Genomic DNA, 12711 nt, shown 5'->3' with positions numbered 1-12711 from the left:
TTAAATGGACGTAATTTTTTGTTAATAAAAAAACCTAATACAATGTCTTCATTCGGATGATGTTCAAACACAATCGGGTTTATTTTTTTTACTGTTACTGGAATTAATGCCTATATGAAACCAACAATTTGAGATTGTAGCATTAATCATCCCTTACGTTATATCAGCATTTGGATGGAGTCCAAACACTTCCGGCGTGTCAGTGTTGTTCAGTGCGTTAATAAAGTCCATATACTCTGGATACTTGACACATTTCGGGATCACATATCCCTTGTAGAAGTTGAAGGCTGGCGTGAACATGTTGTCCCCAAACCACACCTTGCAGAACGTGTTCAGCAGACGCTTGTCAAAGTCATCCGTCACACGGCCACCATACTGGATCTCGCCGAACATGTACCGCACACAGGTCCAGTTCACACCCTATAGGCAACAAAATGTTTAAACTCTATGAAGTGTTAAGAAAAAGTAGTGTCCAGAAAACATGTAAACAACTGACCATAATCATTGACTAATGCTATACTTTTATATTATTTGTAGAACACAAATCTTACTTTAATAATTGTCGATGCCAATTTATCTTTGCACAAATGCCTCATATCAAAGGGACACATGTTTTACAGTCGTCAAGGGATTAAAACCATTTTGTTTCAACAATATGTGTCTTGTTCTGAGAAAACTGGGCTTAATTCATGTGCGTAAAGTGTCATCCCAGATTAGCCTGTGCAGTACACACAGGCTAATCAAGGACGACACTTTCCGCTTTAATGGTATTTTTAGTTTCAAGGAAGTCCCTCCTTACCAAAAATCAAGTTTAGGCGGAAAGTGTCGTCCCTGATTAGCCTGTGCGGACTGCACAAGCTAATCTGGGACGACACTTTACGCACAAGAATTAAGCCCAGTTTTCTCAGAACAAGACACTTATAAAACAAGCGTTGGGTGCGGAATTGCGGTATCTATCATACAGTGCTGTATAAGCTGAACCATTTCCCACTCCGAAGCAAAGTGAATATGTCTATATGAAACCAGCATAAAACCAGAACATCCTGCGAGTTACTTGCAGTCTATTCAGGTTTTATGCTGTTTGCTGCTCATCAAGGTTTGAGATGATACTTAAATATAGTAAGAAAGATCTTTCATTTAATTTGATTTGTAATTGAATACTAACGTGTCAATGTGCGTATCTGACTGGTAAAGGATTAAATAGTTACACACTCAAACAATTGAAATACCAGTACCCACCTTCTTCAAGTCCATATCGTCAAGGTGATTCTGCACAAACTGCACACTGGCATTAAAATCGGAGGCATTGAACTCGTACGGAATGTTCCAGCCAAGGGGACCAAACTTTCGACGCTCTTGGACAACCGTGTGTAGGAAGGCGACGCCATAAAGCATGGGCTTCCACTGGGGCATATTGGAAATATCAAGGAAGTCCTGGGTCATACCAGCGTACGACCGCTTCAGACCCGCCTTGATGCCCTGGGGTGGCTCGTTGGTGAACTTGATGGACATCTGGGTAACGAAGATGGGAACATTATTTTAATAAGGGTTAGACTGGGCCTTGTAACATCTTTTCCCTTTTTTGTTACAGTGTAAAATGAATATTCATACCTACAACTGTCTCAAGTGGTGTTGTGAAGAAAAAGGGCATTGATCAATGTTGTAGGAGTATATGCTGTGAAGTGAAGACAAAGGCATTAATCAATGTTGTGCTGCTTTTTGTCCCACTTATGTCCATTAAAATGCCCATTTGTACAATAAATTGCAATTCAATTATAACAAGGGCTGTTTGTAAAACATGCATGCCCCCCCATATGGGCTCTCCGTTGTATGACAGCCATTGTGTGAATATGTTTTTTGTCACTGTGACCTTGACCTTTGATCTAGTGACCTGAAAATCAATAGGGGTCATCAGCCAGTCATGATCAATGTACCTATGAAGTTTCATGATCCTAGCCATAAGCGTTCTTGAGTTATGATCCGGACACTTCAATTTCATGATCCTAGGCCCAAGCATTCTTGAGTTAATGTCTGACAACCACCTGGTGGACGGACCGACAGACGGACAGACCGACCGACCGACAGACCGACCGACATGAGCAAAGCAATATACCCCCTCTTCTTCGAAGGGGGGCATACAAATTATATTCTCCTTAAACAACCAAAAGTACCATCAGCACCAATTATTTTCGTTTTATTATTAACTCTGACAAGCCCAAATCTACATTCCAACAGCACCAGATCACTGACCTGCAGGAAGCTAATGGGGAACTTTGGGTGCTCCTCAGTGGTGATCCAAAGTCTGAACTCTTCGTGGATGGTCTCCGTGTCGATGAGCACGTCGAGGCACTCCACCACGTAGTCGAGACTCAGATGGCAGTTCTGCAGCAGCAGCCAGCCGCCGTTCTGCACACCCTGCGAGATTAGACGACGTGCGTGCACTTCTTGACCTTGACCCATTGAGATGGCTCGGTATTCTGGAGAATAATCATGGTGGAGCCTCAGTAATTAACGTGTTGCAATAAAGGAAGGAGATTATCTGCTGGTGATGATCTTTTGAGCTAATGCTCATTATGTATTGGTTTTATGTTACAATATTGTTACAATATTGCAGTCATTTTTTCATGTAATTTTGCATTAAGTATTATAATAGTTTATTAAAGACAATTACTTTGCGTATTCAAAATATTTCATTAAACTGTTTTGTTTTAGTTTTAAGATGCACCAACGTGCTTCAATATATCCCAACCTTTGATGATGTCTTCAGTGACTAAATGTCTAGAATGATACACATTTTTCATACTGAACCCCACATGTTTGAATAACATCATTCTACTGACTATATAACGTAACTCACCGATCTTGTGCTTCTTTGCCAGTGACTCGATGTTATTTGTAGGATCAGAGCCCATGGATAGCAGACACACCATGGGGGACCGGGTCTTGCTCTCGTACCACATTTTCTCCAAGTCAAGGATGATCCCCTCAGCGTACTTCTCCCCAAGTGTATCGGCGATGTATTTGCGCGCCTGTTGGAGCGTCCGGTCTGGGCACCATGACCGCACGAGTAGCAGACGCCGGAAGACATCGAGAGAGTTATTGTAGCCGTCTGGGATGACTTCCTCTTCTGGGGCATCCTTGTCAAACCACTGCTTCCACTGCTTCTCGTTACGACCGATCTGAAAAAGGAATGTGTCAAATTAGTATATGTTATGGTCAATGTGTACTGTGGCGATTGCATTCATGTTCAAAAGTAAATGAAATTTTATTGTCAAACAACCTAAAATGCCATCCAACAGATCAATCAATATTTTGAATCCAACCCATCCATTTCAAATTATGTGTTGGTTATTAAAATGAACTTCAATTAAGCAGTGAAAGCAATTGACAAATCAATTATGTTATGCTATGTCTTCTTTATTGTTTTATATATGATATTAAACTTATGTGGTGTGCGCCTTTCAATCCCACCTGTTCCATGATTCCTGAGAATTGGTGCAGATTGCTAAGCTCAACTAGGTTAAGCCAGGTCAAGTCTACGATCCACTTGTGAGGCTTGGGCTGCACCACATTCAGGTCCAACGAGGCACCGCCTGGAGGGTAAACAAAAAGTTTCAATTGATAACCATGACAATGAAAATAAACCAGAATGTGTTTTGGCCTGTCTAGTTCAAGTTAAGGCGATGCCGATCGAGGATGATAAAAGTTGTAAATATTCAAAATTAAAACTTTTAAGCAAATAACAACAGGTCATGTTCAAGAATCCGTAGGTCACACACGTATAAGGAGATATTTTTGCTAATTTTAAATAGTGTTTCAAAACTCATTGCAATTTTTACAGATTTTTGCAATACCTTGAATATGTTTACTTCTTGGTCAAAATATGACCAAGCATATGAGTAAATTGATGTTTTAGTGTACGTTTAGCTCGTGATATTATAATATAGACATGTATGATTTATATACAGCTAGGTAATTTAATTAGACAGTGAATCTTATTAATATACAATCAAAGTGTGACGTAATTACCCAATTTTGATCAAATATTCAAACAGCATACATGTATAAACCATGATCGGTAACTTATTAATTTATATAAAAGCTTTCTTTTGTCCCCAGGCCTAGATGTCATTTAATATTTACACCTAATGTTAATTCTTGTTTAATTTACGCATTTTCCCAGGTATATCACCAACTTCCGTCTGATGTTTCAATGTATTTTAATATATTTACTTCTGTAATTGCAGACAGTATACATCCCGACAACCAAAAAGATTACTTTTTTTTAAGATACAGGACTCCTGTCTTCCTGGATATATTCAGTAGTCTAAAGTATCTTGTTGATTAACTTATTTTTCAAAAAACAGTTCTTCGAGTTGTGTGCATCTTTGTTCCACCAAACTACGTATACGCTACAAGTGAAAATTTTCTAACAACAACGACTGACCTTTGATTAAGGTCAAGAACTCCTCGTGTTTGACCTTGCCAGCGGCCAAGTCAATCTTTAGTGCAAGCAGCAAGGTGAATGTCATCTTATCCTTCTCGTACAGGCCACGCACAGCGTATTTAAACACCTCGAAGGTCATGTACTCAATGATGTTTGTGATACGCTTCTGCGTGATAGGGGACTTAGTTGACCTGCAATGACACCAATTGACAGATATCAATTTTATCCCATCATTAGGTAAACAATTTTGGAATAAAACCCCATGGAACGAACGTGTTTGAATTTCATCATTGATTACATGAAATAAATTAAGTGTACGGTATGTCTTTTTTGGCCATTTTTTTGCGTTTGTTAATTTTTTTAAATAAAGACACAACATTTTTAGAAAAGGATGACATACATAGAATACTAGGCAAGTGTCAAAACCAAATAAGTTTATGTGCAAAAACGTCAAAACAGGATTTTTAAGTTGTGCTGATACAATTTTATATGCATCAAACACAAACCTAGTTAATGTATTCTTTATCAACTGGCTTGAATCGCAAACTGACTTACACATCCCTTTTGAAATGCTTAAATAATCTTAATAGACACTCCAATATGTTCTCACAATAAATATAAAAAGTCCAAACCACTGCATACCTAGCCATGGAGAGGTCAAACAGTCCAAGGAACTGCTTCAGGGACGTCTGGTACATGCAGTTCACCATTCCCATCTCGACGATCAGGAAGTAGAGGATACTACCGCGCGTGGCAACCGGGCGAAACTCTTCACGTGCCAGCGTGATCTTTGACTGCGTCTCGTCGGCTGTCTGCAACTTCTGCTGCACGTCAAGAGACGTGTGCTTCGTGATGTTGAGTACATTAATGAGGTCCTCGTCATCCACCAGCGAGCCTTTTGTGCTCGTGAGGCGGAACAGCAGGTTGTCTTCAAGCTCCTTCATCTTCTTCTTGTTGAATGTCACGTCTTCCATCAGTTTTACACGCTCTGCCTCTAGCTCCTGTGGGGAGTGATTATTTATGTTTGATTGTTCATTGTGAGTGGTGATTTTTTTTTTAAAGAAGTTGTTTATTAGGTTTTACAAAGCTACTTTATTATCTTCCATTTAAAACCAAATTGGTCATACCCTTATTCTGACAATATTTTGTCTCAAATATTCAGATAAATCCACAGTGAATGGTGGTTAGGGAATAGCTCTGCCTTAAGGAACTGTATTGAAAAACAACAGCAAAACAACAAAATCACACCTAACAAATATTGATATACATACTTCTAGTGTAAACGGGTCAATACATATTTTCAGAGTAAAAAAACACTCCACAAAATAAAATACCATTTGCATTTACCTCTTAATAAGTGATCATAAGATTTTGGTTAACCCTATCCCGCTCAGAAGCAAGTAATAACGGCTATATGAAACCAGCATAAAACCAGAACAGGCTGCAAGTAACTCTGTCTATTAAGGTTTAATGCTGTTTGCTGCTCGTAAGTGTCAAAGGGCTATAAATGATGCCTTCAAAACTTTAATCTAGTAAGAAAGGTCTTTAATTTAGATCTAAGATTTTCAATCGGACTACACACACGTGAAAAAGGGAATATGAGTGGAACATATATTAAAAATACACCCAAAACTCACGGCTTTCTCTGTCAGGATGACACGCCCTAACAGCTGATCCTCAAGCCCTTTCATGGTGACAGCAAAATCTATGATGGACGTCCGGGCGTAGATCTCGGGGGTGTATGCGGGGTTGGCCAGCTTTGTAGTGATGTACAGCACAAACCCTTTCATGATGTCACACTCCTTGTCACCCACCTTGACCTTAAGGGTTGAGCCAACTTTGATAAAGTTTTTCTCAAGGATATTGTCGAGCGCAGGGTCGAGCTCTTCCCCGATATCCTCAATGATCAGCGGTCTTCCTAGAGACATGGCATCCTCAAGGTGCTGGCGGAAGTACTTGTGGTTCAGTGCCGTCAGCTGGAGGTAGAAAAGAAGGAAGCTTTACATGTATGTTTTGGAAATTTGTAATTCAAAAAAGTGCATAATAACTCAATGAGTCTTTTGCCACACAATTAAAAAAGTTCAGGGGTAACCTGTTTGTTTAGGGAATTTGATATTCGTAATACTGCATCATTTATCTAGGAGTCTGTAGCTACAGAGACGTAGACAACACCGTTATCAACATCTCTGGTAGCTACAAACGTTTTCCTTTATACTTAGGATTTTAATATAATATATAATTTAATATATATAATTATTTTTGAAATACATAGCTCATTTTACTATTATGGGCGGTCACATGTCCCATCCCAAATACGAGTATTATTAAGATCTCCCCCCGAAGACATCAAGTACTGGTGCCAACCAAGAAACAGAGCAATTCAACAAGCTTTTGGCTTTCGATGCAATTAAGCTAAAATATATCATTTTAAAATTGAACGAATTATGTTACCCTGTGAATACAATGATTTATCAACTAACCAACCTGCTGTCTTGCAGAGATCATCCAAACCACTTAACAGTTCATCCAAAAGAAATCATTCAAACCAGTCAAGCGTACCTGCAGCTCACTGTGCTGTTCCCGAGACTTGATCCAGTTCTTGCCCTGACTCTGGGGGTCAATCAGGAGCGGGTAGCGGGCTGCCTTCGTTACAATGATGCCGTTCTGAGTGGACAACTCATCATTAGGCAGACCTTGCAGATTCCATTCTGCGATCTGTAAACAAGATAAATACATGTAGTTCATTTAAGACTCTAACCATGTCATTTATGACTTAATCTTTGTCTTATGTTATACTTTATAATAGAAATTTGATAAACATCAGCAGTCTGAAAAAATACTATTGTGGAAACTGTAAAATGACAGTAGAAATTCTCATTTTATTTAAAAATAACACTTAGGGGTATATACAATAAGATTTCACATGGTGATGCAATGCACACAGTCATTTGCAATACTTGGGAGATATTTCAATAAATGGTATTAAAACAATTCACCAGCTCAGCACCAGTATGAGAATTCTGAATAGAAACAAGAGATGTGTTTGTCAGAAACACAATGCCCCTTATTGGGCTGCTTTGAAGCCATATATATATGACCTTTGACCTTGAAGGATTACCTTGACCTTTCACCACTCAAAATTTTCAGCTCCATGAGATACAAATGCATGCCAAAATATCAAGTTGCTATCTTCAATATTGCAAAAGTTATGAAGAAGGTTACAGTTTTGGTTAAAGATTTTGAATATATTCTTCTGACCTTTGACCTTGAAGGATGACCTTGACCTTTCACTACTCAAAATGTGCAGCTCCATGATATACACATGCATGCCAAATATCAAGTTGCTATCTTGAATATTGCAAAAGTTATGAAGAATGTTAAAGTTTTGAGACACACACACACACACACACATATACAATGACAGACAGGCCAAAAACAATATACCCCCGATCTTTCGATCCGGGGGCATAAAAAATGAATTTTCCACTAAAAGTGATCTATTCACTGATCATTCCAATGCTATTGCTTTTCATTTAAAAAAACTTCATTCAAAAATGTTATTAAAGTGAAACCAAAGTTAGGCTTCCCTTATCCCGTCACTGTGACCTTGACCTTTGACCTAGTGACCTGAAAATCAATAGGGGTCATCTGCGAGTCATGATCAATCTACCTTTCAAGTTTCATGATCCTAGGCCTAAGCGTTCTTGAGTTATCATCCGGAAACCATTTTACTATTTCAGGTCACTCTGACCTTGACCGTTGACCTAGTGACCTGAAAATCAATAGGGGTCATCTGCAAGTCATGATCAATCTACCTATGATCCTAGGCCTAAGCGTTCTTGAGTTATCATCCAGAAACCATTTTACTATTTCGGGTCACCGTGCCCTTGACCTTTGACCAAGTGACCTCAAAATCAATAGGGGTCATGTGCGAGTCATGATCAATGTACCTATGAAGTTACATGATCCTAGGCCCAAGTGTTCTTGAGTTTTCATCTGGAAACCACCTGGTGGACGGACCAACAGACCGACAGACCAACCGACCAACATGTGCAAAGCAATATACCCCCTCTTCTTCGAAGGGGGATATAAAAATATAATTTAGGAGCTGTATAAGTACAGGCGGCGTCTTGTCCAAGTGTCTTGCTCTACAAGCTATCCAATAGCAGCATACTTTAAAGAATTCTTGTAAGACCTTGAAATTTTTTTTTTAATTCACTCACAGTATTTTGATCGACAAGCATGTCGATAGTGTTGAGGTTGAGGGTGAAGGGGATCTTGCGATTCTTAAGCTCCTTGAACCAGTTCTTGAAGAGAAGGGCTCGGAAATCCTGGTTGAACGGTCCGCAGTATGACAGGAACGCCGTGCAGACGAGAACGTCACCAACAAGTCTGCAGGAAGCAAAAACAACTTGAAAACATTGGGTACCAGTCACATAACAGTCTGTATTTTTGTCAAACATCAGAGTTCAGTTCAATCCTAGAAAGAATAGAAACATTGGGATACCATGATCTGTATTAATGTCACACATCCAAGTTCAGTACAATCAAAGGAATCATAGAAATATTGAGATACAAGTGATAGAAATTGAAACATTCATACAAATAAAATATTCATTGTTCATGTTTTTACGTTATGAAAGAAAGTTTTGACCAAGATTTGTTTTGTTAAGCTAACCAACAAACACTATGAAAAGTAGTGATTAATTAGAGCTTTGTCACAGGCATGACATATACTGTACCCCCACGTGCTGCATTGACACAGACTATTTTGCATGCTGTCTTCACAAAACAAGAGAATCTAATTTATGGCGATTTTTTAAAAATTATTATGCCACTTTCATTTTTGGCCATTTTTTACCTTTGAACTCAAAGTGTGACCTTTACCTTGGAGTTATCGACACAATTCTTTTGTGCGACACACCATCCAATGATGGTGAATAAATGATTTTAAAATGTCACAAAAAAGTTATGGCCCGGACAAGCTCATTTATGTCCATATTTTACCTTTGAACTCAGTGTGACCTGAACTTTGGAGATATCGACGTAATTCTTTCGCGCGACACACCGTCCCATGATGATAAACAAATGTGCCAAATAATATGAAAATCTCAAAATGAACGACATAGTTATTGCCCGGACAAGCTTTTTTATGGCAATTTCGACCTTTGAACTTTAAAGTGTGACCTTTACCATGGGGATATAGACGTAATTCTTTCGCGCAACATACTGTCCAGTGATGGTAAACAAATGTGCCAAATGATATTAAAATCTCACAATGGACGACATAGTTATGGCCCGGACAAGCTCATGTTTTGCCTTTTTTTACCTTTGAACTCAAAGTGTGACCTTGATCATAGAGTTATTGATATAATTCTTTTGCGAGACACACCGTCCAATAATGGTTAACAAATGATTTTAAAATCTCACAAGGAACGACATAGTTATGGCCCGGACAAGCTCATCTATGGCCATTGTTTGACCTTTGAATTCAAAGTCCGACCTTGACCTTGGAGATATCGACGTAATTCTTTCGCGAGACACACCATCCAATTATGGTGAACAAATGTGACAAATGATTTTAAAATCTCACAATGAACAACTTAGTTATTGCCCGGACAAGATTTCGGGACATACCAACAGACAGACCGACAGACAGACCTAGAAAGTGACTCCTATGTAGCCACCATTACCAATGGTTTGTAAACAATTGCTAGAAAAATATTTGTAATATAATCTCAAAATAACAATGTGTTAATTATTTGTATTACCATTTTTAGCAAGTTTACACTACTTATTATAATGATCCATTGTAATGAAACCACTACCGTTAACTAACCCAATTATGGGAATAGTGTCAATCAGAACTCCAAACTCTAAAATATGTTCATGATAATTGACAATATTAACCATTTCTTGACAACACCTTGGACAACAACATTTCAATGACGAGTAAAACAACAATTAGAATACTAATTACGTTGACTTTGGAAATTGTAGCTGACATGTTGAAGCAGTATGACTTTATTTTAGTTTAAACCTATTTATTTTAGCTCGATTGCATACAAAGCCTAAGCCAGTACTTGGTGTCTATGGGGGGCGGGGATCTTAAGAAAGCTCTCACAGTGGAGATTGAACCTGTGACCTCTCGATCGCTTTATTTTAGATCTTGTTAAACTTTAGTCTTAACCCTTTGCATGCTGGGAAATTTGTCGTCTGCTAAAATGTTGTCTGCTAATTTTCTAAAATTAGCATTTTCTTCAATTTTTTTTCAAAGAATACTATCAGAATAGCAAACAGTTTGGATCCTGATGAGACGCCGCGTTCTGTGGCGTCTCATCTGGATCCAAACTGTTTGCACAGGCCTTCAAAATTTGGTTCCTGCACTGAAAGAGTTAATCATACAAATTAATACAAAAAAATAATACAAAATAAACATAAAAAGGTGTGTACACATTTTTCTAAAGATTTGAATATGATATTGTTTGATTATTAGAACTTGGTTTGAAAATATTCACACTAAAAACACAACATTTCAGACTTCTGGCATGACTATATTTTCAATGTAACACTTCACTATCAATATGTGATAAACAAAGGCTACAGAACAGTATTCATTAAATTTGTATTAATTTAACTTTGAACACATGTTACATCTTGGTCTCTTTATGTTATGCATAAACTAATGGATAAATAATTATATTTGGTTAAAAAGTACACATTAAGCCACTTACAATAGACACAACATAGACCACTGGGTACCTATCAAATCTTGTGCAACGCACTTCACTTTTTGAATAATTTTCCTGTCTAATAAAAAATCATTCTGCGATAAAACCAATATCGGATCTCCATTAATCATGTGTCTAATCAACAAATCAAAGCAAAATATAGATTAAACATTTGACTGTTCAAAACCATAAGTGTTAACTTATCCAATGAATCTAGCATTTTAACTCAACTTATTTATTCAAATAGTAATGTATTATCCAAACAAAGGCCTTACAATACCTTGCTGAACTTTAATGTATGACTATACATAAAAGTCTGAGAACATTCACTTTTTAAAAGTCTGTAGCTGTAAATTTCAAGAACATTAAGTTAAACAACAGGTATTAATTATTGGAATACACAGCAAGTTCTATTTTTTGTAACTAGAAAAATATATTGTAACAAACATTTTGGAGGAAGGTGATGAGGTTTCCATGAAAGGGACGGACTCACAGACATATGTGTAGGAAATAAAAATATAATCTGCATACCTTTCAAATTTACTAGGAGGACTTAGGTTTATAAAGACATTCATTTCTATTAAATATAATAATATAATTATATACAATTATGTAATGTATAACAAATGCAAAATAACAGATGATAGATAACCTTGAAATAACAAATAAATATGTTTACAGTTTGTTATAAAAATGGATCCCCATATTTTTGTAATATTTGGGAAAAGTTCCAGCAATATTAAAAATTCAACATGGTTTATATCAATTAAAATATTCTTGTTTACGTATATACATGTATGATGGATATATATGTGTCTTGTTCTGAGAAACTGGGCTTAATGCATGTGCGTAAAGTGTCAGTCCCAGATTAGCCTGTTGCAGTCCGAACAGGCTAATCAGGGACAACACTTTCCACCTAAACTTGATTTTCAGGTAAGAGGGACTTTCTTGAAACTAAAAATACTATAAAAGCGGAAAGTCTTGTCCCTGATTAGCCTGTGCGGACTGCACAGGCTAATCTGGGATGACACTTTACGCACATGCATTAAGCCCAGTTTTCTCAGAATGCATCTCATATAATGGAGCCTCAGTCTGCGAAATCTGGGCTTAATGCATTAAGTGTCAGTCTAGATTAGCCTTGTGCAGTTCGAAGAGGCATATCAGGGACAACACGTGCCTCCTTTACTGGCTTTTCATTAAGAAAAAGAGTTCCTTCAATTAAATAAAAACAGAAAGTGTCTTCCCTGATTAGCCCATTGCCGACTACACAGGTTTATCTTGGAATTCACTTAATGCACATGCATTAACCCCACAAATTTGAAAGAGCTTGGCTCTGTTATAATTTATAATTTACCATATTCCATCTCGTGTTGACCTACCTGCCCATTTGAGCCTTGAACTCCTGACTCTGTTCAGTCCATCGTATCTTCTCCCCGCCCAGACCTTCAATCAGTGCAGCTGCAGCATTCATCTTTCGACGACATGTCTCTGCATCGTCCATCAATTTCTTAAATAAGAGAACTCAACGATCAA

At 37.7% G+C, this 12711-nt stretch overlaps 1 protein-coding gene across 6 annotated transcripts in view; it reads right to left on the bottom strand.

The window, feature by feature from the left end:
* LOC127844037 (dynein axonemal heavy chain 5-like) overlaps positions 1 to 12711 on the bottom strand; it is a 159562-nt gene that overhangs the window by 3175 nt on the left and 143676 nt on the right. For all 6 annotated transcript variants that reach the window (XM_052373992.1, XM_052373989.1, XM_052373988.1 and 3 more), the window contains 11 exons: positions 12558 to 12685; positions 8671 to 8839; positions 7007 to 7162; positions 6085 to 6423; positions 5090 to 5448; positions 4448 to 4638; positions 3472 to 3593; positions 2858 to 3179; positions 2251 to 2477; positions 1240 to 1512; positions 158 to 420 (listed from right to left, as the gene is read on the bottom strand). In XM_052373992.1, coding sequence (XP_052229952.1) covers positions 158 to 420; positions 1240 to 1512; positions 2251 to 2477; positions 2858 to 3179; positions 3472 to 3593; positions 4448 to 4638; positions 5090 to 5448; positions 6085 to 6423; positions 7007 to 7162; positions 8671 to 8839; positions 12558 to 12685 — 2549 coding nt within the window. The remainder of the gene's footprint in view (positions 1 to 157; positions 421 to 1239; positions 1513 to 2250; positions 2478 to 2857; positions 3180 to 3471; positions 3594 to 4447; positions 4639 to 5089; positions 5449 to 6084; positions 6424 to 7006; positions 7163 to 8670; positions 8840 to 12557; positions 12686 to 12711) is intronic.

This window comes from Dreissena polymorpha, chromosome 9 (genome assembly GCF_020536995.1).
Source record: "Dreissena polymorpha isolate Duluth1 chromosome 9, UMN_Dpol_1.0, whole genome shotgun sequence".
Lineage (NCBI taxonomy): Eukaryota > Metazoa > Mollusca > Bivalvia > Myida > Dreissenidae > Dreissena > Dreissena polymorpha.
This window is presented reverse-complemented; position numbering and strand designations above follow the sequence as displayed.